Source organism: Vanrija albida (genome assembly GCF_041260175.1).
Source record: "Vanrija albida strain AlHP1 chromosome Unknown contig_4, whole genome shotgun sequence".
Classification (NCBI taxonomy): domain Eukaryota; kingdom Fungi; phylum Basidiomycota; class Tremellomycetes; order Trichosporonales; family Trichosporonaceae; genus Vanrija; species Vanrija albida.
In genome coordinates, this window is record NW_027191423.1 from 3,036,384 (window position 1) to 3,063,754 (window position 27,371).

General features: G+C 65.3%; 9 protein-coding genes across 9 annotated transcripts; 4 read left to right on the forward strand and 5 right to left on the reverse strand.

Annotated features, from left to right (window-relative positions):
• Positions 1–362: 362 nt before the first annotated feature.
• rho4 lies at positions 363–1,277 on the reverse strand (the record flags this gene model as incomplete). The annotated part of the gene is made up of 5 exons (XM_069354428.1): positions 363–665; positions 704–910; positions 948–1,000; positions 1,109–1,169; positions 1,272–1,277. 5 exons carry the CDS (start codon positions 1,275–1,277, stop codon positions 363–365), a joined length of 630 nt encoding a protein of 209 aa, XP_069209070.1.
• Positions 1,278–2,175: 898 nt separating this feature from the next.
• Positions 2,176–3,305, forward strand: Q8F55_005954 (uncharacterized protein; the record flags this gene model as incomplete). Its single annotated transcript, XM_069354429.1, has 6 exons — positions 2,176–2,217; positions 2,510–2,866; positions 2,905–2,970; positions 3,009–3,080; positions 3,125–3,241; positions 3,288–3,305. The coding sequence occupies 6 exons, from the start codon at positions 2,176–2,178 to the stop codon at positions 3,303–3,305; spliced, it is 672 nt and encodes a 223-aa protein (XP_069209071.1).
• Positions 3,306–4,133: 828 nt separating this feature from the next.
• On the forward strand, positions 4,134–9,806 carry REB1 (RNA polymerase I enhancer binding protein; the record flags this gene model as incomplete). Its single annotated transcript, XM_069354430.1, has 8 exons — positions 4,134–6,060; positions 6,107–6,183; positions 6,221–6,432; positions 6,469–6,744; positions 6,798–7,036; positions 7,071–7,689; positions 7,882–7,922; positions 8,128–9,806. 8 exons carry the CDS (start codon positions 4,134–4,136, stop codon positions 9,804–9,806), a joined length of 5,070 nt encoding a protein of 1,689 aa, XP_069209072.1.
• A 130-nt stretch (positions 9,807–9,936) lies between these two features.
• On the reverse strand, positions 9,937–13,451 carry Q8F55_005956 (uncharacterized protein; the record flags this gene model as incomplete). Its single annotated transcript, XM_069354431.1, has 4 exons — positions 9,937–11,228; positions 11,275–12,523; positions 12,597–12,664; positions 12,803–13,451. The coding sequence occupies 4 exons, from the start codon at positions 13,449–13,451 to the stop codon at positions 9,937–9,939; spliced, it is 3,258 nt and encodes a 1,085-aa protein (XP_069209073.1).
• A 2,748-nt stretch (positions 13,452–16,199) lies between these two features.
• On the reverse strand, positions 16,200–17,189 carry Q8F55_005957 (uncharacterized protein; the record flags this gene model as incomplete). The annotated part of the gene is made up of 3 exons (XM_069354432.1): positions 16,200–16,280; positions 16,369–16,564; positions 16,651–17,189. 3 exons carry the CDS (start codon positions 17,187–17,189, stop codon positions 16,200–16,202), a joined length of 816 nt encoding a protein of 271 aa, XP_069209074.1.
• Positions 17,190–18,205: 1,016 nt separating this feature from the next.
• On the reverse strand, positions 18,206–20,042 carry ADE12 (Adenylosuccinate synthase; the record flags this gene model as incomplete). Its single annotated transcript, XM_069354433.1, has 5 exons — positions 18,206–19,200; positions 19,364–19,459; positions 19,678–19,847; positions 19,966–19,987; positions 20,033–20,042. 5 exons carry the CDS (start codon positions 20,040–20,042, stop codon positions 18,206–18,208), a joined length of 1,293 nt encoding a protein of 430 aa, XP_069209075.1.
• An 821-nt stretch (positions 20,043–20,863) lies between these two features.
• On the reverse strand, positions 20,864–22,078 carry CIR1 (putative electron transfer flavoprotein subunit; the record flags this gene model as incomplete). Its single annotated transcript, XM_069354434.1, has 8 exons — positions 20,864–20,917; positions 20,955–21,014; positions 21,061–21,129; positions 21,167–21,186; positions 21,263–21,706; positions 21,837–21,855; positions 21,893–21,950; positions 22,011–22,078. The coding sequence occupies 8 exons, from the start codon at positions 22,076–22,078 to the stop codon at positions 20,864–20,866; spliced, it is 792 nt and encodes a 263-aa protein (XP_069209076.1).
• Positions 22,079–22,555: 477 nt separating this feature from the next.
• COX9 (Cytochrome c oxidase subunit 7A) lies at positions 22,556–22,978 on the forward strand (the record flags this gene model as incomplete). The annotated part of the gene is made up of 5 exons (XM_069354435.1): positions 22,556–22,585; positions 22,703–22,737; positions 22,775–22,810; positions 22,845–22,867; positions 22,917–22,978. 5 exons carry the CDS (start codon positions 22,556–22,558, stop codon positions 22,976–22,978), a joined length of 186 nt encoding a protein of 61 aa, XP_069209077.1.
• A 2,461-nt stretch (positions 22,979–25,439) lies between these two features.
• Q8F55_005961 (uncharacterized protein) lies at positions 25,440–27,284 on the forward strand (the record flags this gene model as incomplete). The annotated part of the gene is made up of 4 exons (XM_069354436.1): positions 25,440–25,609; positions 25,979–26,325; positions 26,365–26,635; positions 26,684–27,284. The coding sequence occupies 4 exons, from the start codon at positions 25,440–25,442 to the stop codon at positions 27,282–27,284; spliced, it is 1,389 nt and encodes a 462-aa protein (XP_069209078.1).
• Positions 27,285–27,371: the final 87 nt, after the last annotated feature.

Sequence of the window (27,371 nt, forward strand, 5' to 3'; positions counted from 1 at the left end):
TGTGGAAGAGGCCGACGGGGGGAGGAGTGGGTGAGCGAGTGACGGAGCGGCTCCAGTCGTTGCGCGGCTCTCGGCAGAGTCGCGGAGTGCGAAAGTTCCTGCACGTGACCACGTTGCCAAGTGCACCACGTGGCTTGCTGTCATGACATTACGACGCCTTGTTTATCGCTGTTGTTATCCGCGACCGAGCTATGGCAAACGAGGCAACAACGGGGCTCTACTGCATGCGTGACGAATGCTACTCCAATGGGTGGTGGGGTGGTAGGAAGAAACTCAATATGCTAGTGACACAACAGCGCGCCGCGGCAAGGGGGTGTGTGGCCGCGCGCAACAACCAAGGCTAAAGTACGGGGGTAAGCCGGCTAGAGCACGACGCACTTCTTGCCGCCCTTCTTGATCACTCTGGATACGCCGCCGCGGCGCAGGCTCTCGCGGATCGCAGTGTCAAACACCTCGCGTACGCCAGTGCCCTCCTTGGCCGAGCACTCGAGATACCGCCGTGCGCCAATGTCCTTTGCGACACGTTCTCCCTCGGCCGGCGTGATGGGACCGACTCCCTGCGCAGCCATGAGCGACTTGGTCGTCGGGTCGTTGCGTAAGTCTGTCTTGGTGCAGACGAGGAGGAGAGGGACGTTCTCGCAGAAGTGGGACATTTCAGGGAACCACTGCGTTGGGTCAGCGACAAACACCGTCAAACACCCACCTTGTCGAGCACATTCTCCAAACTTGGTCGGTGGTTGCAGGCAAACACGACCAGGATGACATCCGTGTCGTTGTAGCTCAGCGGCCGGAGACGGTCAAAGTCTTCCTGGCCTGCCGTGTCCCATAACGCGAGCTCGATCGTCTTTGACGGGTCCGTTGGGTGGGGCACAGTCGTGATGAGGTTCTCAAAGACGGTCGGGACGTAGGTCTGAGTGTGAGCTAGACCTCCGGCCAGTATAGCTCACCTCTGGGAAGCGGTTCTCGGCGTAGACGGTCAGGAGGCAGGTCTTGCCACATCCTTTGGCGTGTGTCAGCGGCGCGCACGTACGCGGGGCAACGTGCGGCTCGTGCTTGCACGCGTATGCCAGGGCCTTGACGCGTGCAGCATGCACCCAGCACCACTCACCTCCATCACCGACGACGACGAGCTTCTTCTTGAGGTCTGGCAATCTACGTGATCCCTCAAACTGTTGGTGTCAGCCGCCGTGGTGGTTGTGATGACGGCCTGGGTGTGTTTGTTTACGGCGAGGGTAAACAAGAGGATGGGTGGGGGGGAAGGTGATACTTGCCGACATTTCCGGTTAGAGGACTGGGGTCAAGGTGGTGTCGAGTGGCTTGTGCTAGTCGGTGTACCGTGTCTTGCTGATAAGACGTGTCGATGTAATGTGTGTTGATTGCAAGATGAATGGGCGGTGAGTGGGGGTCGAGATGAGTGAATTGAGGGCCGTGATTACACTGCAGTCCGTCTCATCCGACGTGCTCGTTGTCTTTTGGTGGCCAGCCAGAAGTGGGTGGCGGAGGAAAAACAAGTCACGTCGTCGTCGCAATAGCGGGATCAAATCTAGGCTCACACTCAGACTCGAGGGGGTGGAGGCACATTATTCAATTTCCCAATTCGAGCAATGATAATCCCAGTTGGGGCATTTGAAATTACTGTTTGGTTAATACTGGGCTATGCTGTTATTGGGCAATCAAAACCGCGAGCCTAGTCACCCACCCCCTGCCTGGCCGCCCAATGCGCCCCAGCCAGCCAGTGCAGTCCCCCTATTACCGACTGATCCCGGTATCAACCAACTTGCACAACACCCCCGCCGCCTTCCTTTTTCCCACCCACCACCCCCACCACCAACTACTTTTTTCTTTAACAACCACCCGTTTACAAGACGACTTGTAATCACCACCTCTTCCCTTAATCCAGCGCCAGAGACGACACTCGGCAAGGCATCAACCACATCAACAACTATCAACGTGAGTGACTTGTCTCGCAAAGTACATGCATAGAGCAACAACTCGCCCGCTCGCCATTGCCCACTCCCCACCTCGCCGCCGCCCCCCACCTCGCGTGTGCATTCTGCTAACATTGTCGTCCCATCCAACTCGTATCAACCAAACATCCATCCACCCAACCACCACCACCCATCACCCACCCAACTCTCCGATGCCACAAACAGTTTCACTATCCCTACAAGCAACATGTCCGTGTCGTACGAAGAGATGGAGGCAAAGCGTCAAGAGGTAAGCACCACTGCCTGTTCTTCCCCCCAGCGATCCTCCCTGCCTTCCCTCTCAACCATTTCCCATTCAATCCACCGTGGCTGGCTCACTGGCTGGCCGGCCACTTTGGCTCTGGCTAGGGCGTCCACCATACCACCACCCAGCCAGCCAGACCTCCACCACACTGCCAGGAGTAAACAACCAGTGTCGTCACTGTCATCCCACCTCCACTCCACCCACCTACCCACCCACCACAGCCACCATCTCCTCACCATGCATACACAACGCCGTGCACATAAGTTAACACCTCCAGATGGTCGCCTCCTTCAAGGAGATTGCCAACGCCATGACCCGTTGCGTCGCCATCATTGAGGACTATGCCAGACTGTCGCCCTCGACCCTCACCACCACCGCTGCCCTCGCTGCCGTCGAGAACGGCGCGCTTGCCCTCGGCGCCCTTGAGGGTGTTGCCGGCGGCAAGAAGCAGCGCAGCAAGAAGGAGAAGAAGCCCAAGGACCCCAACGCCCCCAAGCGTCCTCCCTCGGCCTACCTCCTCTTCCAGAACGACGTCCGCGAGAGCATCCGCACCGCCAACCCTGGCATGCCCTACAAGGAGATTCTCAGCGTCATTGCCAACCGCTGGAAGGACCTCTCCGACTCGCAGCGCAAGGTGAGCTAAACTCTCGTGAGCTGTTGCTCACCCCGCAGGTCTACGAGGACGCCTACAACGACGCCACGACGCAGTTCCGCGCGGCTGACGAGGCATACAAGGTTGTAAGCATTTCAGTGTGAGCACATGCTGACGTTTACAGACCCTTGGTGGTGTCCCCGCTACTCTTGCTGGCATTGCCGACACTGACGACGACGAGGACTCTGACGCGACTGTGGGTCCTTCTTCAATGCCCCATGACCCCATCTGACTCCGCAGCCTCCCCCCGCCCCCAAGCCCGCGGCTGTCACGCCGACGCCCAAGAAGGCCGACAAGAAGCGCAAAAAGGACGACGCCCCTGCCACGCCTGCCGTCGACGCTGCCGCGGACAAGAAGGTCAGTTGGGCGCCTTGGCGGTATCAACCCGGCTGACACGTAGCAGAAGCCCAAGAAGAAGTAAACTAGCACAGCTCATAATTTCTTCTTGGTTGTCTCTCTGTCTATGGGTGTAGCGTTGTCTGGGCTGTCGTGTGTGTGTCGAAAATTGTGACGAGCGTGCTGTGAGCCGGTTGATACCTCTACCTCCTCCCCCAAACCACCATCGTTAATAGTATCTCTCCCCTCTCTCCCCTCTTCGCCCTTTGATTTGTCTCTAGTCTTGTTTCCCCTCTTTTTACCCAGTTCCTCGTAGCGAGGACGTTTTACCTGGAGGGCGATTAACGCTCTCGGCGTTTGTTAGTAGTGACCCATGCATGTTATGGAGTCCAGAGTGAGATTGTTGCATGCGCCGTATTTGCATTGTGTATTTGCAGCATTGTCTCTTGTCGTTGTCTATTGTGTAAACACGGCTGTCGCAAGCTCGCAAGTGTGCTCTCTCTCCCGCCTTTGTATTCCGGTTGTGGCTTGGCTTGGAATGGCGCGACAAGGGCGAGGGGGTGAGTGGGTGAGGCGTGCAGCAGCCAGCGCAGCAGAGGGATGAGTGATGTCAACGACTTGGTCAGGTGCCCGCCGCGCCGCCATTACTGCGCGCCGCCATATAGCCCGCCGCCGCCCACCCCCTGTCCCCCTTCACTCGCCTCCGCGCCAAATCTCACCCGGCCGCCCGCCCTGGAAGCCGACCGGCCGCCCTTGCTCGCCTTCCCCCCGCGCCACCGACCGGCGCCGCCCATTCACACCAATCTCGTTCGTCTTGTCACACTTCTCACACCACAATCTCTCTTCTCTTTTACTCTTATACCAGCATCGACTCCATCGCCCCCCACCCAGCAACAAGCAACTCGCATTCACAATGGAGTCGCTCATGCTGGGCGCGTACCCCATCCCAGCCGTATCCAGGCAGCAAGGCGACCCCAGACGACCCACCTCGTCCCTCCCCCAATCCACAAACAGACCGCGCCAGTCAGAGCCAGCAGCAGGACCAAGTCGTCCGTCCACGCAGCCAAATCTGATCAACACGAACCCATCAGCAAAGAAGAAGAAGCGCCGCAGATCAGAAGGGCAGCACAACACGAGCCCCTTTAGGCCAGGCTCGACCGGCTCGTTTGTGCGACCGGCCATTCCACGCGTCCTCGTGCCAACAACCCAGTCGCAGCCGTCTTCCTCGCACCGCACACAGTCGTCGGCCGCCCCATACTCGCCATCTCGCCCCACACAGCCTCAGTCTTCCCAACCCACCCCGCCACGCCCCTCGCTCGCCGCCACCGCCCTCGCCCTGGCTGAAGCACAGCGCAAGGCCGAAAAGGCAGAACGCAAAAAGGTCCGTGCAGAGCGCCGACAAAAGCGCAAGAGCAAGCGCGAGGCCAAAGCTGCGCACCGCGATAGCCAGCAGCACGGCGAGTCATCACAGGTTGCAGGCACGAGTGAGGCCGAGTCGTCCGAGCCCCCGACCCCGAAAAAGCCCAAGGAGAAGAAGCGTAAATCCGACGCTGTCGAGCGCGACGTCGATGTATCGCACGCTGCGGCGCCCACTGCGCCGTTTGAGCTCTTCAGTGCCGGCGTCCCTGTGGGGGAAGGCGGGTTCGACTCGAGACCTGAGAAGAGCAAGAAGAAGGACAAGGAGGAGAAGAGAAAGAGCCAGGCCGAGACCGCACCGGAAGGGGACCCGATCACCGACTGGCGGTTCGCCTCGCCCCCGACGTCTGCGCTGCGCGGCACGTTAGACGATGTCGAGGCTGCCCCAGCGCTTTCGTCCCGGGCACTGGCCCCGCCCCCTGTCGCCAGAGCTCCCACCCGGCCTCGTGCCAGTGAACCGAACCGCCCCGCCGAGCCTGCTGTGTCTCGCGCGCGCACTTACTGGGAGCCGAGACAGTCACTCCCGGCTGCCACTACCGAGAGAGTACTCGATTTCGATGAACCTGAGGCGGAGCGCGCCCCAATCCCGGAGAAGGCGAAGATCAGAACTGCCGACAGGGCCAAGGCGACCGACGTGCTTACGACTGGACCCCTTACCCCCACCGACAAGGGCAAGGGTAAGGAGAAGGCTCCCGCCAAGGACAATGACAGGTCGGCCGACAAAGGCAAAGAGAACGAGGTGCCGCCGGCCGTGGTCATTGCATCTGCCCCAGAAAAAGGCCAGAAGGAGACAGAGCCGGGCAAGGAGAAGGCTGTAGGCACGGCCAAGCCCGCCGAGAAGCAGCCACGTGCCACCCGGGGCAAGAACGCAGCTGCAGACATTGTGCCATCAAGCCAGCCTGCGGAACGCGCGGAAGCTGAGGCCACCATCGGCAGCAACGTGGCAACAGCGGAGCCAACGACTCCCCGGACGACACGTAGAACGGTGGCCGCGGCACTGGTTGCGGAATCAGCCCTTGCGACCTCTCCCGAGGTTCCCACTGCTGCGTCCGGCGCACTCGCCACCCCCGCCACCGCCGCCGCCGGCCCGTCAGGCTCGGTTGCCAAAGTGGCCAAGACCAAATCTTCGGGTGGTTCTCAACGAGGTGCACCAACATACGTCCCCCCCGAGGTGGCTGCCGAAGTCGCCACCATCACTGGCGTCGACGTGTTCGCCAAGCGCCAGACGGCAAGGTTCTACCTTACAGTTCCTGGTGCCAACGACAAGGTGTCGTTTGAGCCGGCCTTGGGGAAGCGCACACGCGAGAAGCAGCAAACGGATGAAGAGCTGCGCACTCTCCTTGCGAACGAGGAGGACATGTTCGACTTCTTGGCGTCCAAGTGGATGTCGATTGCGGAGTTGCAGCGGCTCGAGGCAGCAGGCAGTGAGTCGGAGGTTGACCAGTCTGTGAACACATGTTAACGTTACAGTTCTGAGATACCGTCGCGGAAAGTTCTTGCAGTCAGAACTGGCGGCCATTCATAGCGGTCTCGAGGCGTTCCGTCGGGTGGGTACGGGTTGATGGAAGCATGACTGACGCACAGGAAAACAATCTCGATCGCGACGGCCTCCGTGAAATCATCCTCGGCAAGGGCCTGCAGAGTGAACGTGCCAAGTACCCCCGATTCTTCCCCGAGATCGCACGTCTGTGTCCTGGGCGCCCGGTGCGCTACGTCAAGGAGTGCATCAAGCGCCTGTACGACCCGCGAGCACACAAGGGCCCGTGGACCGAAGCCGAGGACAAGGAATTGCTGAGGTGGGTGGCGGCATCACACTGTGGCTGACCCGACAGACTCTATGAGCAGTACCCCCGCCAGTGGGTCACGATCGCCGAGACCATTGGCCGTACGGAGACCGACTGCCGCGATCGTTACGACGGGCAGCTGATGTTCAAGGGCAAGATTGAGCAAGGCGCGTGGAGTGCCGAGGAATCTCAGAAGCTTGTCGAGATTATCACGGCGGTGCACGCCGAGCTGGGTTGGGATCTGTCGGCTAGAGACACGCCGTGGGAGGTCGTCTCCCAGCGTTTCGGCGGAACACGAAGTGCGACTCAGTGCCGCAAGAAGTGGTAAGTCGGGCCTTTGTATTGGGAGGGAGAACATGCGTTGATTCCCACTCCAGGGCGGACCACCTCAGCACGCGTGTCATGGATGGTAAGATTCTCGACAAGGCCAACGTCGACCCCGCGCTAGTCATCAAGACGCTTCGCAAGCTCGAGCTGCACCACGAATACGATATCAACTGGCCTGATGTGCTCAAGGTTTTGCCTGTGGGCTACACCCTGGTCCATGTTCGCGGACAGTGGGATCGATGGGCAAGGTCGGCCGGCGGCGAGGAGCGCGCTCAGCTGTCCCTGTCTGGTGAGTTTACGTTTGAGATTGTTGCTGACTTCAGAACTCCTGGACCGAATCGAGAGGCTCTACGAGCCCCGCGGTCAGCTCACTCTGAGCCATGAGCGCCAAGTTCGGAAGAACGCAACACGGGAGAAAAACAAGGAGACGGGGGCAGCCAAAGAGGCCGAAGCGGCGAGAAAGCAGCGGAAAGCGGCGCGGGAGGACCCGGCCGCTGTGGCTGAGAAGCAGGCGGCCGCCGAGGCCAAGCGCGCGGCCACAGCCGAGAGGAAGAAGCTTGCTGAGGAGCGCAAGGTCGCGGCCGCGGAGAAGAAGCAGGCCATTGCGGAGAAGCGCGCGAAGACGGCCGAGAGAAAGCGGCTCGAGGCCGAGAGACGAGAGCTGCGCAAGTCGAACGCCAAGAGCGCCGAGTTTGTTGACAGTGACGTGGACGAGGACGACGACATGGAAGAGGAAGAGGAAGACGAGGTTGACAATACAGTTGAGGAAGACGAGGAGGTGGACGAGCTGGACCCGACGCCCGTGGCCACGCCACTGGGGTCCCCGCCACCTGTCCTCCGGGGCACGAAGCGAGGCGCGGCTGTGCTCGGCGACGACGACGAGGCGAGCACGCCGTCGCGGCAGAAGGTGACGACCTATAAGCGCACGCGCTCTGGTCGAGCGTAAGTGGGTGGGGAGTGTAGGCAGTGTAACGCATGCAGATATGGTATAGTCAGTCAGAGTGGCCGGGGCGGGGGGTAGTGGTTGTGCATCTCTACGAGCGGGATCAAAAGAGTCCGTCAAGGTCTGTGTTTGCCACTTAAAAGTTGAGCGAGATGAAGTCATTGACATCGCACCAACAACACATGCTGCAGCTCGAATGCTGACACTGCGAGCGGCCACAACGCGCGCCGCAGTGCGCGCCGCCGCTGTCCCGGCCGCCGGGCCATCCCGACTCCGCGCATGCGACTGCCTGCTCGTCCTCGACGCGCGGGGGTCGTCGTCCTCGGCCACGACGTCGTCGACCTCGCCCTCCTCCTCGGCGGCCTCGTTGATCCCGGCCTCGCCGACGTCGTCTTCGTCGGCGTCGCCCGCCCCGACCCCCGCCCCCGAACCCAAAGCCCACTCGACCAACCCGTTCATCACCGACCCGTCTCGCGCGCTGCGCGAGATCCGCGCCCTGCTCCTCCGGGACCGGCGGCGCGGGCCAGCGCAGGCGTCCAAGGCGCTCAAGCTCGCGCACGCGCACCTCAGCTACTCGCGCGACTTTCCCGCCGCCAACGCCTCACAGCAGCGCACGCACACGTACCACTCGCTGCTCAGGACCTTCCTGGCGCACCCGCACGGCCGGGAGGCGGCGCGCTCCCTCGTCGCCCGGCTGCTGGACGAAGCGGGCCCGCTCACGCCCGAAACCCTCGAGCTCGTGCTCGCCGCCGGCGTGCTCGAGTCGGTCGAGGCCCTCCTCCCCCACCTCCCCAACCCGCTCCCGCCCCGCCTCCTCGCCCTCACCCTCTCCGCGATGGTGCGCGAGACCAACCCCCCGCCCGGCCAGGTGCGCGACATGATCGAGGCGTGCCTCGCTGTCCAGGGCACCAGCGGCGCCTGGCACTGGGACCTGTGGGCCGTGCTCCTGTCGTCGTACGCTGCGGCCGCCGACTTTCGCGGCGCGATCACCACGCTCGGCGAGTTCAAGCGCGAGGTGCTTCAGGCGCGGGGGGCCGCGCAGCTCGCTGGCGCGCCTTGGCCCGACGAGAGGGCCGGCGCAATCGCGGCGGCGTACACGGACGTGATGCGCCTCTGGAGGCGGGTACGCTTCGCGAACCCGAGCGTGCGCACGCACGCGTCGGCGCCGGGCCGCCTCGCCGCCGACCTCGAGGACCTGGTCGGCGGCGACCTGCCCAAGCCGTTCCTGAGCGCGTGGCTCGCGGCCGAGGTGGCGGGCGGCAGCGCCGACGCCGCGGCGCGCGTGTGGCACCGCATCGCGGGCCAGAGTGTGGCCGACACGGTGGCCGGCGTCGCGCCGCCGACGCGGCCAGATCCGGGGAGCTACGTGCTCCTGCTCAAGCTGCTGCGCGCGGCCCCGCCGCAGACGTACGCGCACGTCGCGGCGCGCGTGCTCGAGTCGCACGCGAACGCGCCCGCGCTCAACGCGCTGCTCGGCGCCATCGCGAAGCGCGACGACGCGGCCGACCTCGCGCTCCTGCTCGCGCTGGTGCGTGCCGCGCCCAGGGGCGCCGTCGACACGCGCACGGCCGACATCGTTGCCGGCGGGGTGATCCGCGCCATCCGCACGGCCAAGCTCGCGCGCGAAGCCTACAGCCTGCCCGGGCTCCCGCCGTTCCCCGAGAGCGGGGTAGTCGACACCCGCGCTGGGAGGGTAGGCGCGGCGGGGATACGCATGGACGAGTGGCGCTGGCTCTCGGGTGCGCTGCCCACGCAGTTTGCCCCGTTCCCGCTGTCCCAGCCCGTCGCGGCGACGAGGGAGGACGCGCCGCAGACATCAGACGCCGCGCTCAAGGTCGAGACGCACCGCGCCGTCTTTGGCCGGGACACGGCGGCCGACGACAGCGCGCCCCACGTGCTCCGTGCCCTCGGGCGCATCCTCGAGCAAGTCGTCGTTGCGGATGCGCGCCGCGCGGGGGTCGAGGGCGAGGATAAGGACGTCCTCGCTGCTGCGCTTGACAGGGTGCACGCGCAGCTCGTACAGCCGTCCTGGAGCCGCGACTGGCGCCGGCGGAGACCGCCCAGGCCTGACTGGCCTCAGCCGAGAGCAGAGGACACAACACACGTAGACACGTAGACACACACACACACACCACTCGCATCACCACTCGCATCACCAATCCAATCTGTACTTCCCATCCATCATCCGTACAACTCTATTATGTATTACAGCACAGTGTCCCTATTCACGTCCTTCCCGTCCTGCACTAGAACAGCGGAGTCGCCTGGTAGATGGCCGGCTGGGGCTGGTCGTAGCCCGCGCCGTTTCCGTTGCTGTTGCTGGCCCCGCCGCCGCCCCCATTGGTGCTGGGCTGCGCCGGCGCGGCCGGGTCGCTCACGGACAGCGAGCCGACGTCGTACCCGTCGCCGAGGCCCCACCACACGGTGGGCTCGTAAAAGGTCTGGAGGCGCGCCCACAGCTCGGTGGCGCTCAGCTCTTTGGCCGCGCTGTTGGCCATCTGCATGGGCGTGCCCGGCTCGTGCTCGGCAAACGGCAGCGGGTTGAGCGTGTACGCCGGGCCCTGGATGATGTGGGGCTCGTTGTTGGGCCCCAGCGGCTGCGGGGGCGCGCTCGGCTGCTGCGACATGTGCGGCATGAAGCCCGGCTGCTGGTTGTTGAGGTTGTGCACCACGTTGCCGAGCTGCAGGTCGAGCGTCGGGATCGACGTCGTCAGCGGCACATTGTACGCCGTGTACTGGAAGTTTGGGTCGGGCACGAGCATCTGGTGGCCCATCGTGCCGGGGTGCATTGGCCCGGCGCTACCCTTCCACTCGTCGGGCGTGACCCGGTCGCCTGGCGTCGTCGAGCCCGAGCTGCCAGCGTTGGGGTGCGGCGGCGGCGCCATCTGCCCGGGCTGGTTGCCGTTCATGTGCGGCGGCTGCAGGTGGTGCGGCTGCTGCTGCTGGTGCTGCTGGTGCTGCTGGGCCTGCTGCTGCGCGGGCTGGAGCGTCGACTGCTGGTCGAGTGGCGAGAAGACGGCCGCCACAGACTCGGTCATGTGCGTCGCGCCCTGCGGGCCGTGCTCGTCGACCGAGCCGCCAAGCAGCGCGTACAGCATGTCGGCACCCTCGGCGTTGATGCTCGGCGTTGAGGCCTGGCCAAGAATGTGCGGGTACCGCGCGGCCAGCATGGTCTGCAGCACGGGCATGAGGGCGTGCACGCCCCGGGCACGGTTCGAGCCGCACTCGTCGATCATCTGGCACACCTCGTTGAGCTCCATGAACGCCTGGCCGATGAGCGTGGGGTCGAGCTGCGGGCCGACAAAGATGGTCACGGCAGTGATGGACACGGCGGCGGAGAAGACCTGCACCCAGGTACTCCAGGTGCGGCCCGACAGGCGGGGCTGGTTGCGCACGAGGTACTTTGCCGAAAGCACGATGCAGCGACACGTCTCAAACGTCGTCATGGCCACCTTGCGGTCCCAGTCGTCGATCTTGTAGTCTGGGTCGGAGCGGATCCGCCCAATGAGGATGCGGAGCGCGGGACGGAACAGGAAGACTGCCACGTTAGCTGCTGCCACTCGGGCGCCACCACCGCCACTCACGAGAACTCTTGTACATGGCCATGCTGGTCGTGGTGCGGGCGTGTCCCATGGGCTCAAACGTCGACAGGTCGGCAGGCGGGTCGGGCAGCTTGTGGCCAACCATGGCAGGGCAGTGGACATCGGGCAGGTTGTTGACGTCAAACTTGATCATCTCCTCCTCGACGGCGCGGATAACGTCTGGCGAGGCGGGGTTCGAGTCGGGGCGTAGACCAATGTCGATGACGGCGTACGCGATGCGGCGCATGTACTCGTACTTTGTAAAGTTGAGGTGGGGGGTCATGCGCGCGTACCGCGTCTCAATGTTCTCGAGCGGGATGGCCGTCCTCTGCCCGTGGTTCATGGACAGGAGCGTGTCGAGCTGGAACGACTCGTGGAAGATACGCCGCCTAAAGTCGGCCTCGTCGTCGGGCACGCCCGGGTGCGGCTCCTTGTGCAGGCCCAGCTGCTGGACCGCAGTGGTCATATGCCTCAAGAAGTAGAAGTTGGAGGCCCTCGCACCGCGCCATCCAAAGCCGACGAACAGGGCCATGAGTCCCAAGGCCTGGACACCCGCCACACTCGCTGCCCAGCCGAAGCGCGTGTCAAAGCACTGCTGCGCGGCGTCCCAGTACACGCCGACCTTGGGGTCCTCCTCCTCTTTGCTGAGGTCGAAGAACGTGTCGAGCGTCAGCACCATGAGCACGCATGCGAGCTTGTGTGGGCTGAGCGGGTTGGCCGCGGTGGGGTGGTACGAGGCAGGCTCGTAAACATTGTCAAACTCTTCGCGGTGCAGGATGCTCTGGTACCAGGACGAGTAGATCCAGAAGCGCGCCGAGCGCTTGCGGAGCTCCTCGCGTGGCGGGAGCACGGCGAGGATCTTGCGCAGGCGCATGGCGATGGCCTGGCGGTCATCGACCATGTCGGGTGTGGGGGCACGGGCGAGGATCTGTGCTGGCGGCGCATTGTCGCTCACCCACTCGTTCTCGCGGCGGGCGACAACGTCGTCGGAGAGTAACAGGCTCTCGACGGCCATGCGGTGCGACGACTGGGTACGCGGCGTGCCGACAGAGTACGAGGTTTGGGACGAGCTGCGGCGTGCTGCATCTGGCCGTCCGCTCTCGCCGGCCAAGTCGGCAGCGCCACGCTCGTACCCTGGTGGCGGGTCGACCGAAGCAAAGCCGCCATCGAGGTACTGGGGAGCGAGCAAGGGGTGGTGGGTCGACGACACCTGCTTGTTCGTCTGGAACAAGGCTGCCTCGAGTTGTGCAATCTGGCGTGGGTGTTAGTCGGAGGCACGCGTCGGTCGTGTGGCAGGCACACGAGTGTTGTATCGCGGTACTCACCCTATCATGTAGTTGTTCTGTTGACGCGAGGACGAGACGCTTCCCCTGCATGCAACTGAGGTCTCCGTCTGGACAAACGAGCGCGCAACCTCTACGGCGGCCTAAAAACCTTAATTCAGCTAAACGATCGGATAGACAATGTGAAACGCGGGTCTCGAGGGTGTTTGCCCTGGTCGCCTCCGCGGAACACGGCCGCAGCGACTTACAATTAGAGCAGGGGAATACACGGTCACACTTTGCTTTGAGGCGGCGACACTCTTGACAGCTCTTGCGCGTCTCCTTGCCGCCGCCGGTCGAGCCCTGTTTTTCCTCCTTTTTGGCCTTTTTGGCCGAGGATGGCTGGGCAGACGACGAGGCAGCTGCCGAACCGTTGGGGGGGCTGCTTTCGCTTTCGCGGCGCTTGTTGTTGATGAGGCCGAGGCCGGCGAGTGCAAGCCCCGCCTCGACTTCCTCGGCGTCGCTCGCGCGGCGCTGGGCATCCATGCTGCCGGTGCGCGTGTCGAGGCTGCTAGCGCCACCGCCGCCACCACCGAAAACTGTGGATGCTGCGGAAAGGCGTCGGGCGTACGAGTCTGGCTCTGCCACGAGGCCGCCCCTGCTGGAAGGGTATGCAAAAGATCCTGTAGTCGGCGGGAGAGGAGCGTTTACCGACTGGGCGCTCGACGAGCCAAAAGAGTCTGCACGAGACGAGGGCGAGTTCCAGGTAAGGTCTTGGGACTTGCGAGAGTCTGCGGGAGAGGGCATGATTGAAGTCATTGTTGGGGGACGAGCGTCGTAATGAGCCGGGGCACGCTGCAGGCCGCCACCCGTGACCGAGTTTGCGTTCTCGTCATAACTCTTGCGCGAGGACGCCATGCTACCCAGAGGCCTGTGAAAGGGCGGGATAGAGGGCAAGTGCCGGTCCGTGGGGCTGAGGGAGCCAGGGTTTGTCGACGGCGATGTGATGCTAAGCCGAAGCGACGATGGGCCTCCGGCGGGGCTTGGCTGGGCGCTCGAGGTTGACGACAATGGGGCCACCGAGGGAGGGGCCGATGACGAAGGCGGCGCCGAGTATGGGGTGGGGGCGTTTGTCGACTGGTCGTGGGGGTTGTACGTGAACGGCTGGGTGAACCGAACCCCAGAGTCGTTGGGGGCCGCTGAGTAAGAGGGTGAGGAGGTTGTCGGGCCCGATTGGGACTGGGACTGGGACTGAGATCCAGACACAAAGGCCTAATGAAGTGACGCGGGGGCGAGGCCGAACGGAGCGAGGCGGCAGAGAGCAGCAAGCCAGTGAGCCAAGCGGGCCGGTGATCCCAAGAGATCGACGGCACGGGGGATCGGGGGGATCGACAGGGGACCGACGACGTGATCCAGAGGGTGGGCGTGGTCGACGACGCGATGCCGGCGGGAGATGGTGACGGGGGCACGAGGAGAGCAAGACGTGGTCGAGGTCGAGGATAGCGTGATGAGAGAGGACACGGGGTCGTCAGCGGCGGCGGCGGGGGGCGCGGTCGACTAGGCGTCGGGGGCGGGGCAAGGGAGGGGAGGGAGAGGGAGGAGAGGGAGAGCACAGGACGATGAGCTATGCTTGACACGACGAAAGGATAATGGGCGAGACAAGGATCCTTGGGAACCCGGTGGGGGCGGACTAGGCTGCGGGCATGCATCCAGCAGGCCAGCGCATGCAGGCTAGACGTCCAGCCCTCTGCTGCCTGGCCTCTCGTCGTCCCCGCCATGCAACCCCAGAGCTCCGACTTTGTCGCTGTTTGTCAAGGGTTGTGCTCTCCGGACAATCCGGAGGTGTGGGCTCTTTTTTCCTCGCCTCCTTGTCTCGCGCCCTCGTCGGCCTCGTCGCTCATGCACTCGCCCAGCCCCCACACTATATCTTTCCCTGTGGATGCGGCGGGTAGCGCGCAGAGAGCGCGCGAGAGAGAGAGGGAGACGAGGATCGACATGACGTTTAAAGCTCGGCCCGTGGACGACACACACACCCTCCCCAGCAGCTAGCTACTCACACCTTGTTGTGCCGCTCCGAGATTTGCGCTGTTTGTCGCGTACGGCCTCGGGGGCCCAGCCGACTCCCTGCGCATGGTGGGGAAAAGTAAAGAGGTGGTGCGTGTATTAGCTTGGCGCTGTCGCAAGAGTAGAGTTGGTTGCAAGATGGAGGTGATGGCAGCTGGCTGGGCTCGAGCCTGCGTCGTGCAAGGCGAGCAACCGGGAGGGAGGGAGGGAGGTAGGTGGTATGGCTGGCTGGCATGCAGGTATGCCTGGCGGGCGGCTACACGCTGTCCGTACCCAGCCCAGCTGGCAGTCAGCATCAGTCGATGCCCCAGCCCAGCCCAGCCCAGTGGCGGTCGCGCGCTGACTGCTCGGCAATTCCTGGCCTGCAACTGCTTAGCAAGGCGAGCGTGTGCATGGGCGGCATAAGGGCATCCAAGGCGTCCGCTGACAACAGAGGGTTACACAGGGCCGTTTGGCTGGGGACGCCTCCGGGGGTGGGGGGGGGGGGGCATTCGGTCTTGTCTTACGCGGCCTCCTCTCGTCCCTCCCCTCCCTGGCTTACCTCCCCGAGCCTCCTGTTTTTCCGCCGCCCCCCCCCCCTAGCCTTGGACGCAAGCTGGAGGCAATGAGCTTATTGCCCCCTCAAACTCTATGCTTTTCTTGCATGCCCAAGGGCCGGGGCTCGGCCGTCCTGCACGCCTGGGGCCGACTGGCAGGGGCCGCAGGGTGCTGCCGGCATGCCTCTGTTGGGCTCTGCTGGGCCGCGGCGCCGCCTCCCTGCCCGTGTTGTAATAGAGTGGGAACAGCCCGGGGCGAGCGCCGCGTGCGCCGCGTGCGCCGCGTGCTGCTCGACCAAACCCACAGCAGAGGTAAGACACCAAGGGTGGGTTTCAGGTTGCCGTGGGGAGTAGCCGCTGGGGCAGAGCTCGCTGCCCCATCGCTGCGGTCGCGACTGGTCCCAAGGCAATCATGGCTAGCAACAACAGCAGCAGCAGCAAGCATACATGCACGACCCGACAGTCGCCGTCGCCATGCCGACGCCATAAGTACACGCTTACTCTTCTTGCGACGTCCGCCGGTCCCGCGAGCCTTGAGCCTTGAGTCTGCCAAACTCCCCTCTCCCCACACCCCACGCGTCGGTCGTGAAACGCGGCGCCGGCCGCCCAAGGGGCCAAGGCACCTCGTGCGTCGTGCTCGCCGTCCTCGACACCCAGCACCAGCAGATCCGTCATGCTGCGTGCGTCAGCTGCCCCGGCCTGGCCGGCCAGGCCCGAGGGCCGGGGGAGACGGCTCCCGTCGGCGTCGTCGTCAGCGTCGCCGCCTAGCGCCGAGCTACACCCAGCCCACCCAGCCCGGAGACTGAGCCTATCTGCTCGGAGGAACGCTTGCCCCTCTTGCGCCGCTCTCGACGTAGGTTGGGATCGTGCCCCGGGTACCATGTGCCGGTGGGCAGCGGGTGGATCGCTACACAGTGAGATTGGGAGGCCACGAGGCTGCAACGAGGCATGAGGCTTGCGCCGCTTGCGCCGCCCACATGTCTCCGCGGCATGCTGCCCGCCCCCGACGTCATGAGCTCGTCGCTCGTCGTCACATGGAAATGTCTACATATATGACAGGTCTAGCCTACAGGATGGCATTGACGAGGTTGGACGCGATCGACGCACCGAACCCAAAGCCTGCGCCTTGGACGGCCGCATTGCCGAGCTGCGCGAGTCAGTATAGGCCGACGGCGAGCAGCACCGCCCCGGCGGCTCGCACCGGCGGGGCGCTCCGCACGCGACACGACACTCACCTTGCCTCCAATCCCGCTGCCCTTCTTGGGCTCCTCCTGCACCACGACCGTCTGCTGCGCCGGCGGCTGCTGGTAGTACGGCTGCCCGGGTGGCTGGTAGCCTGGTCCCGGGGGCTGGTACCCGCCCGGCTGGTACTGCTGCACGGCGCCGGGCCCGGGCGGCGGGGGCATGTTGCGCTGGTTGGTCGCGGCGGCGCTGGGTGCATCAGCGCGTCAGTCGATGTCGTGGATACGCATGCACAGCGCCCGTGCACCTGCCCCGGGGGCGGTGCTCCCACTCACGTCTTCTCAATGTAGTTTGACGGGAAGAGGCCGACCTTTTCGCCGGCGCCCTTCTCGCCCACAACGCGGCCGCGGTACCAGTTGGCGTTGACCTCCTCGTCGATGATGATCTCGTCGCCGGCGCGGAACGCCAGGTCGTCGTGCTCGGTGCCGGCGTAGTCCCAGATTGCGCGGCCGCGCGCCTTCCCGTCGTCTGGGTTGGCGGGCGCCGCAGCGGGCGGGGGCGAGATGGCCGCTGCCGGCGGGGAGAAGGTGGACGCCGGCGGGGAGAAGGTCGCGGGCCCATTGGAGGCCTTGTTCAGGCTGAGGTTTGCCACCCCGGCGTCGAGGCTCGCCGGCGCGGGCGACGTCGTGGGAGACGTCGCCGCTTCCGGAGCCGCGAGCTGGGGGAAGGTCGCGTAGGGGTTGGGCAGCTTCCCTCGGATGACCTGGGCGTCGGCGGCGCTCACGAGGCCGAGGTTCTCGAGCAGGGCGACGCTGCTGAGCGTCTGAGCGACGAGGTGCGACGCGAGCGCCTGCGCGGGCTGCTGCTGCGCCATGGGGAGTAGCTTGACTGCTGTGGTCGGCGAGGCTGGGGGGCTGGGGAGGGGCGAGACGGCGGTCGATGTCGACGGCCAGGAGGAGGTGGGCGACGGCGGGGTGTGATGCTCGCAAGTGCAAGTGCAGGTGGAGAGTAAAAGTCGAAGAGGGTCTTGTTGTGATGCCGACGTTGTCGTTGACGACGGAGGCGGTGGCGGCGGCGGCAACTGCTGGCGGGTGGCGGCAAAATGACGAGTCGCCACGTGCCGCGCAAACGTTGCCTGTGGGGTGGGCGGTTAGGCGGTGCCACAAGCCGAACTCACGTCGCGGTACGTCGGCGTCGTCGCCGGCTTGCGGTCGGGCGGGTGGTGCGTGACTCTGGGCGGCATGCGGGGGGGTGGGGCAGGGGCAGGAGGAGGGGGAGGGCAGGCGGCTGCACGACGCGACACAGCGACAAACGACGACCCCACACTCGCCACCGGCAGCCTTTATGTCGAGCAGCGCGCCCACGGGGCCGCAGCGCTGCAGCTCGCTGGCCCCGTGCCCCCCGCGCATTTGTACTCGCGTGCATTTGTACTCCCCTCCGAGATCTGTAGCCCGTGTGCGCGGTCCCCGAAATGTGTAACTCGCGTTGGCGCCGCCTAAAGCAGAAGGACGCAGGACGAGGTGGCTGCCAACACCGGCAACACCAGCCAGCTTGGGCCTGCGACGTCGTCGGACGACTCGTGCCTGCCTGCGCCTGGTGACTCTCGGCAAAGCTGTGGCGCAAGCGGTGACCGTTTCGAGGCCCTTTGTTTGGGGAGGCAGGCCGGTGCGGCCGGTGGCAGCATCACCAGACAATGCTCTTCTGCCCTTCTGCGACATGCCCAGCGCCCTTCCACAGAACTACAGACGCTGGCCACTGCCCGAAACGCCGCACACCCCAACACACTGACGCTTCTACCCCACGCAACACACTGACACTTGCATCAGATCCTAGCCTCTACGAGTCGGGTCATGGGCCTCGGGTTGCCCCTCGGCCGTTTTCCCCGGCCGCTTAAAACACCGTGATGGTGCTCTCGCGGGCGGGACCGGTACCAATGTACTGGATCTTGACACCGAGGAAGTCCTCGATAAACTTGACGTACGCCTTGCAGTTCTCGGGGAGATCCTCAAACTTGGCAATGTTGGTAATGTCAGTCTTCCAGCCAGGGAGCGTCTTGTAGACGACCTCGACCTGGGCGAGGCGGTCGAGGTCGGCGGGGAAGCCGTCAATCTCGACGCCGTCGACCTTGTAGGCAGTGGCAATCTTGATCTCCTCAAAGCCGTCAAGAACGTCGAGCTTGGTGAGGTTGATCGAGGTGTAGCCGTTGATCAGGGTCGAGTACTTGCAGACGACAAGGTCGAGCCAGCCACAGCGGCGGCGGCGGCCAGTGACAGTGCCGTACTCGGCGCCGACCTCCTGGAGGGTGGTACCGACGTCGTTGAGCTGCTCGGTGGGGAAGGGGCCGCCGCCGACACGGGTGGTGTAGGCCTTGACGACACCGACGGCGCGCTTGATGGCGAACGGCGGGATGCCGAGGCCGGTGCACACGCCGCCGATCGTGGTCGACGACGACGTGACGAAGGGGTAGGTGCCGTAGTCGAGGTCGAGCATGAGGGCGTTGGCACCCTCGACGAGGACGCGCTTGCCCGAGGCAATCTTGTTGTGCAGCCAGGTGGGGCCGTCGACAATGTGGGGGCGGAGGCGCTCGGCGAACGCAAGCAGCATCTCAATCTCGCCCTCGGTGTCAAACTCGAAGTGGCCGTAGCGCTTGAAGCGGCCGTCGACGAGCTTGCGGAACTTGGCAGGGAACGAGGGGTCGTAGAGGTGGTGCACGCGGAGGCCAGAGCGCGAAGCCTTGGACGAGTAGGCGGGTCCGATGCCCTTCTTGGTGGTGCCGATCGACGAGCCGCCGAGCTCAATCTCCTTGAGGCCGTCCACGATCTGGTGGAAGCCCATGACGAGGTGGGCGCGGTCGGACACGAAGAGGCGGTCCTGGACCTTGAGGCCTGGGTGGAGCGTCAGCGAGCGAAGCGAGCTGGCGCTGCGCCGAGCGGCAGGCGGGCACTGCTGTACAACAACACTGCACATCCCGGATGACCCTCGCAAATCACCCGGTCGCACAGACATGCCAAGCAGCCACCTTGCTCGGGATTTTGCGCAACTACTCACCCTTGCGCTCGAGAGTGTCGAGCTCGTTGAAGAGGGACGGGATGTGGACCACGACGCCCGAGCCGATGAACGCCTGGACGTTGGGGTTGATGAGGCCTGGGGGTTAGCTGGGCGCGAGCGGAGCGAGGCTCTGGGGGGGGGGGGGGGCAGGGCATCGCCGCGAGGGGCACGGCGTGGGCACGAGCTCAGCCAGTGGAGCAGCGGGGCCGAGTCGGCGTGCTCGCCCACAGCCTAGATACATGGCCACGACGCACCCCTTCGCCGCCCCCGCCCCCCGCCCCCCGCCCGCCTGACGGCGGGCTGGGCTCACTCACCAGACGGCAGCAGGTTGAAGGCATACGACACCTTCTCGCCCTTGTCGTTCTTGACGACAATCGTGTGGCCGGCATTGTTGCCGCCCGCACAGCGAGCACAGACGTCGGCCTCGGCAGCGAGGATGTCGACGAGCTTGCCCTTGCCCTCGTCTCCCCACTGGGATCCGAGGCTGAGCGAGCGTTAGCGAACGAGCGGAGCGAGTGAGCGGGCGAGCCTGCCTGCCTGCGAGCCTGCCAGCCAGCCAGCCAGCCAGCGAGGCAGCCTGCCCAGCACCCCACGATACATACACAACGGTGACTCCTTGCGGAGCTGGGGGGTCAGCGCTGTCTCTATGCGAGGGCCCGCCGGACGCACTGGAAGACATGGTGTCGTCCGTTTGTGTTGGACGATGGGAGCGAAAAGCCAAGATTTGGCCAGTGGGATGAATTCGGCTTTGGGGGGTGTAGGCGCTCGCTGGCGCCAGCCAGCGCAGCGTAGCGCTGGGTGACGCTCCCTCCTCGACCCACCCCCAACTCCACTCGACTCGCTCATACTGCGCATGCATTCCTGACCCCCTAAGCCGACTCGACCGGCGCCTCGACCCCCCACCCCCGAGCCAAGCATACACCCGCACGCAATCCCTCCCCCTCTGGCCTATTAGGATGCCCGGCTGCAGCCCAATTCGCCCAATCAACGGAGGTCCGCGAGAAAAAATAATCGTCATGGCGGAGCACGTGTGGGAAATAGGCGTGGTATACTGTTTGCGCGCCTGGGGGCGGCGCCTAGGCGCCCGCCTGCGGAACTGGCCCGGATCTCGGAGCCTCTCGCCTAGCGTTCGCGTCATTGCCGGGAATCGTGATGGGGCTTGGGGACGGACGGACGCGTGAGGGCTTTGCGTCGACGACAACGACGACGACGGCGTGCTCGCTGCTCATGGCGACGGCTGCGGCTGGGACACTGGCGGCCTCGTCCCCACCCCGCTGGCCGTCGGCGCTGACTCGCGATGCGACGCCCAACTTAGCGCTGTCGTCGGCGCCAAACACCCCACCACGCCGTTCGGCCGACAGGAGCCCCGCCCCCTCGCACCACGTCAACGGCCGTCTCGACCGCCTTGGCACACCCACACCCCGCTAGCTACCATCCATTCATCACTGCTATGCAACTTGTCTAGCCAGTACGGCACGCTTGCTCGCTCGCGGCGCACGCTTAGACGAGGCCGGCCTCCTTGAGCTTGGAAACGAGCTCCTGGACGTTCTCGACCTGGGCGGGTTAGCGACAGAGCATGCGGCAAACCCACCTTGCCGCCGCCCTGGCGCGCAGGGGGCTCGGTGACCGAGATGGTCTCGAGGCGGGGGGTCTGGCGAGTGTCAGTGGGTGCAAGCGGATGGACTGGCGACACCCACAAAGTCAAGACCAAGGTCCTCGGGCTTGAGGGTCTCGATCTTCTTCTTCTTGGCCTTCATGATGTTGGGCTGGGGGTTAGAAGTGCAAAACGGGCGGTAGGCTCACGAGAGAAGCGTAGCGGGGCTCTGGGCAGTGTCAGCGGTGCACGAACAAGATACGCCTGCGCTCGCGTGCTCGCGCACGCTCGCTCGGCCGACTCACCGTTGAGACGCAGGTCGGTGGTGAGCACGAAGGGGAGCTTCGACTCGACCTTCTCGAGACCGCCGTCAATCTCGCGGGTGACGGCGACCTTGCCGTCCGCCGAAACCTCGAGCTTGGACGCGAACTGGCCCTGGCCCCAGCCGAGGAGACCGGCAAGAGTGCCGCCAGTCGAGCCAGAGTCGTCGTCAATGGCCTGCTTGCCGAGGATGACGAGGTCGGTCTTGCCGTCGCGCTCAATGACCTTCTTGATGGCCTGGGCGACGGCGAGGGGCTCGACGACGGCGTCGTCGGCGACCTGGACGTGGATGGCCGAGTCGGCACCCATGGCGAGGGCGGTGCGGAGCGTGTCGACGCTCTTGGCCGGGCCGACGGTGAAGGCCGTGATGCTCTCGACGAGCTTCTTGGTCTTGTCACCCTCCCTCAGGCGGACGGCCTCCTCGACGGCTGCAGCGTGTTAGCCATCGCATCGTCGTCGCGTCGGCGGAGGACAACCGCGCCCGCCGCGTCGGATCTCGTGCCGAGCTCGGCTAAGCGCCGGCTGGGTGCATGTTGGCGCCGACCGGTCCCCACTCACCAATCTCGTCGAAGGGGTTCTGGTCGTCAGCACGGGCATGAAGGTAGCGAGCTCACCATCGAGTGCTTGACGCCGGTGTCGACGCCCTTGTTGCCAGCGGCTATCCGGATCTTGCTGCGTGTGGGTTAGTAGGGGTGCTGGCGAAAAGGTCGTGGGCGATGGGGGCCGACGTACACGGCAAAGTCGATGGCCCTCTTGACGGGGACGAGGACGTGGACGTGGGCGGCGCGGGTAGGGAACATTTTGGGAGGTGAGTGAGGGGGGTGAGGAGGTTGGGAGATGGAAAGAGGAGTAAAGTTGAGATGAGAGTGCCGGTCGGTTGGGGGTGGGAGGAGGTGGCAGTGGGTGGTGTCGTCGGTCGCCAGAGTGCTAGCCGATGGCTGCTGGCTCCGTTGGCCGTTGTCCGTCCAAGTCCGTCGCGCCGCCAAGTCGCGCAAGTTAACCGGACTCTGGGGGGGTGGGTGAGTGATACATCTGATCCCGAACACCGAGGAGGCGTGACGTGGAAACTCTTAGGCGTGACAACGGCTGCATACGCCTACTACTTAATAGGCCCGCTCCCACCACCCATTATACTCCCGCTGCGTGCCCTTCCGAGCGCCAACCAGCTTGCAGCCTTTCGACTGTCGCAGGTCGCAGGCAGGCAGCGACGACCGACAGCGACAACGACGACCACATCGACTCTACTCCCAACCACTCCCCACTCTCCCTCCCAAACAATGTCCGCCATCGCCCCCATCACCGGCAAGGTGAGCACACCGGCAGCAGCGAGCGAGCGACGCGCGCGCGGCGTATCCACTCGAACGCCCGACCGACCCGCGCGCGCCGCTTGCGACAAACCCGACCACTCGGCTGACACTTTACAGCTCCGCAAGCAGCTCTTCACCGACCTCGGCGTCTCGTGCGCATCGTCCCGTCTTACCCAGCTAACGTCGCAGGCTCGGCCTCGGCATCGCCGCCGGCTACTACTTCTGGTGGGTTGGCGTGAGAGACAACGCTGACAGACAGGTACGGCATCCACCTCCCTGCCGGTGTGTATCGCGACTCGACTCCCATCATGACCCCCACTAACCCCCGCAGCCAAGAAGCGCGACGTCTTCTACGCCAAGCTCGAGGCCCAGAAGCTCGAGGAGAGCGCTTAGAGCATATCGACGGGACACAAGTAAAACCACGCACGGCACATCAACAAAGAGGGATCATGGCGCAGTATGCAACCTGATGCCGTCTAGGAGCGCGCGTGCGTCGTGCGGGACGTTGTTCGATGGCCATGCCGCCCCGCTGCTCGACGACGCGCACGCCGAGTGTCCGCCCGGGCAAGTGCGCGATACGCCGAGATGCGGACACTGCCCGCGGGGGCAAAAGGTGGCGTCGGGGTCGGGCGCTCGGGTGGGCGCTGTGGCGGCGGTGTCTCTGGTGTTCGAGCGGCACATTCTGTCAGCGGGGTGGTTGTGGGTGTTGGAGGAGCGCCGAGGCGGTGGGGATACGCCGGTTGTCGGAATGGAGGAGGGAGAGGAGGAGCAGGCGGACTACGGCCGTGCCGACCTCGGCGGCCTCTGCCTGCCTAGTCGGGGGCGCATCCCAGCCCAGAACTGGCTTCACACTGTGGCGAGCATGCGTACTGTCGACCACCGGCTGGTCGGCTACGGCGCACGTCGGTCCGGCCAGCACGGCGACCGGATCCTCATGACGCGTCTCCACAACCCTGTGTCAGCCCTGCCCCGTCCATCCATGTTGCCAGACCTCCTATCCGTCGCATCCGTCTGCCGCTCACGCCGGCGCATACTAATGTTCGTGTGTACCACCACACATCCGGTGTGCTTGGCGGGGCCATCGCCCGGCCGCCGGTCACGAGCCATCTGCCGCCTCTCCTTCTGCCCAGCTTTGGCGGGCCGTCTTCTGCCCAGCCGTTTTGGCGGGCCGTCTTCCGCCCAGCTTCAGAATGCCTAGGCTGCCGGGTGCGCGTCAGACCTCGATTAGTTGGCTGTGAGCGCCGTCGGGCGGGCCCCATGAGCGTTGCGGCTGGGTATGACGCCTTGGTGTGCACGCGCGTGCGACGTCGCAGATGCTGTGAGCGAGAAAGGGTAAGGGGATTCGGCTCGTCGCGGCAAGAGCAGAGTCAGCCCACACCTGCCCATCATGGCCGGGGTCCCAGATTGAGAGGAGCACGTCGACTATCGCCTGTGGGTGGCAGTTACACCCCACCAGTGGGCGGGATTCAGTACCTTGATACCACCGCACGATAGTCCCGCCACAACGGACCTTCATCCCCTGGCGGCAGACTACGCTGAGCCTACCCGTCTTCGAGACATGTTGCAGACCGCGACCAGAATAGACGCACAACGGATGCCGGGACGGCCGTTAGCCGCAGAGACAGTCTGAGCTACTGCGAGCTATACCGCGCTACGGCCGCGACAACAGTCGATGACACCGGGGTGCGAGTGTTCGCGCCGGCCGGCCGAGCAGAGCCTTGAGGTGGTGGGTTGAGTCTCCCTGCCCCATGGTTGCCGTCTGCGTCATAGAAGAGTGCCGGCGCTGGTACAGCTGCGCCGCGTGGCCGGGCATGACGCCGCTGGTTGTGCCGGTTGTGGAGCCAGCGGCGGTAGGGAGGTCGACAAGCCTTTGCCTTCCAGCCTGCCCCGCACGAGATGGCGCCCTACCCCACCCCCGGCACCCACTGTCCAAGACGGCATGCAGGCCCCGATAGGAAGTAGCAGACAACTATGCAGCACGGCAGGTCCGGTACTGGCCGACCGACCAGTGCCACACACCGCGGTTTGCCCGCCTCACCCGCCGCCGTTCCACCCGCGCTGGCCGGTGCCTCGGCCCACCCTACATCCGCCGCTCCCCACTCCCCCACCTAGCCCCACCCCCGGCCGGCAGAGTGACTTAACTGGCACACTGTATGCAGCTATCAGCCCGCCCACATCCGCAGCGAAAGTGCGAGGGGGGGCGGCCGGGAGATGGAGCGGGGGCGCCGGCAAAGTGCTCGGCGGGGGCTGCGTGCTGCCGGCGTTGCGTCGGCCACGGCGCCGCTGCTTACGCTGCTTCCTGCTTCGCTCTGCCCCGCCACGTGGCTCGCGCCGCGATACAACCCCGCATCCCGGCCACGCAGCAGTAGTGCATGCACGCATGCACGCCGCGAGTGCGGCCCTCGCCGCGGGCCTGGCATGCATCATGCAGAGTGGAGTGGGGTGTGGTGGGTGGTGCAAAAGTGTGGGTGCTGCCTGCGTCGCGTGTCGGTGTGATCGCCGCAAAGCGCCGTCATTGTGCCAATTTGCTCCCGCTTGGTGGCACTCGGCGATCTCGCCGGCGGCGGCGGCGGCGGCGGCGCGGTGTGATGCAACTGTTTGCTCCTCTTGCAGCGAACGCGCCGAGACGCACGCCGGCTCTTTACACTGCCCACATGGTCCCCACCGGCGCGCCAGGCCTGCTCGTTACACCCTCGTCGTCGCTGTCGTCGCGGCGCATCAAAGAATATAACCCGTAGCTTGTTGTTGCTCATCTTGCCCCCCCTCCGCCCTCCACCACTTTGCCTCACTGCCCACCACCACAACCACGACACAGCACGACTCCTCTGCACGCCTCCCCACCACCCCCGCCCCCATGTCCCACCCCCCGTCGCCCCCGACCTCGTCGCCCGGCTCGCCGTCAGCCAGCGACGGCGCGCGCCCGCAGCTCATCCTCTGCGCTGACGGCGGCGGCTCCAAGGTCTGCGTCGTCATCCGCTCGTCGGACGGGATCGAGGTCCGCGGCACTGCCGGGCCGTGTAATGTGTGAGTGGCCTGGGGAGGGGGAGGCGGAGCGGCGGAGGGGAGGGTGTGGGCCTGGACCGTTTGCGAGCGGCGAGCATGGCGGTGCGTGGGCGGGCGGCGTCTGCGAGCGAGGCAGGCCGGTGGGGCCGGTGGGCGAGCCCGTGTCCGACAGCGAGCGGCGGCTGGTGGGCGGCGGGGGCGGGGCGACCACCGCCGTCTCCGTCGCCCCCCACCAGCCACCCGCCCACAGCCTGCCGGCGCCAGCCGCTCGTGGCACGGCGCTCGCGACTCGCGCTCGCCGCATGCCCCGCCCTCGCCGTCTCCCGCTCCCCCCACCCCACCCCGCCCGGCTCCCCACCCGGCGAAACCGGCGCGCAACTAACCCCCCAGCCAATCCGTAGGCCACATCCCGGCCGCCGACCGCATCCTCGAGGCGACGTACAAGGCCCTCTCGCTCCTCCCCACCTCGCACCTCCCCGCCGGCTTCACCATCCCCCAGCTCCAGCAGCCGCTGCCGCCACACGCCATCCCGTCGGGCGTGCGCTCGCGCATGGCGAGCCCGCACGCGAGCGGCGCCAGCACGCCGCGCGTCCGCCCGCCACCCCTCCCCCAGCCGCTGTTTGCCCTGTGCTGGATCGCGCTCGCCGGCTTCACCACCGACGCCGACACGGCCGCCTTCCTCCCCTTCATCTCGACGGCGCTCAACACGCCGGGCGACCGCTTCACATTGACTAATGGTGGGTGGGCTCGAGAGTGATTAGCCGCTGACATTGCAGACGTCAACCTGCTTGCTGCGCCCGCCGTCCACCTTTCGGGCTTGTCGCACTGCGTCGCCGTCGTCTGTGGCACTGGCACCATTGCGCGCACGATCAAGGTCGGTAACCGCGAGGACGACCTCCCGCCCAGCCCGCCCGTCGAGCCGCGCTCGGTCGATGGTAACGACGACCCCATGGTCGGCACCGTCACCAACGGCACCAGCTCCAAGCAGAAGAAGCAGAAGGGCCTGCCGCTGCAGGACATTGGCGTCTCCCGTGGCTGGGGTTACATGTAAGTAGAGGTGCTTCGCATTCGAAGGCCCACGCTCACCTGCCGCAGGCTCGACGACGAAGGATCCGCCTTCTGGGTCGGCCGCCTCGCCATCCGTTACGTCCTCAGCAACTGGGACCGCGCCCACTCGACCGGTGTCTACTCGTCGCCTGTGCCCGAAACCCTGCCATTGCACACCGACCTGCTCGAGTACTTTGAGGTCGACGACCCGACCGAGCTGATCGGCATCGTCTCGCTCATGACGTCGTTTGTCGACGGCCTGACCATCGGTGAGGCTTCTGCCAAGCGCAACGCCTACCAGGCCGGTGCGGGCCGCGTCGTCTTCAAGTGGGCGTTCCCCGCCGACTCTGGGGTGCAGATCACGACGGATCTCGAGAAGGCATCGCACGAGGCCGCCCTCAAGATTGCCAAGAGCGCGATTGAGCCCCTCGTGGACCTCGCCGTCTCAGCACTGGGCGACGGGTCGGTCGTCGACCCCGCCCGCACGGCGCTCACGCTCGGCGGCGGTCTCATGAACTCGAACGGGTACCGCCAGCTGCTGATGGACGGCCTGAAGGCGCGTGGTGTCGCCTTCCGCGACGTGCTCCTGGTCGACGATGCCGCGGGCGAGGGCGGCAAGGCGCTCGCCGCAGTGGCCTTTGGGCAGTGAGTGGGGGGTGTCGGCGCGGTGAGGGACACCACGCGCCGAGTAGAAACTCGCCGTGCGCGGCGACTTGACGCCGCGTCGACGGGGTAG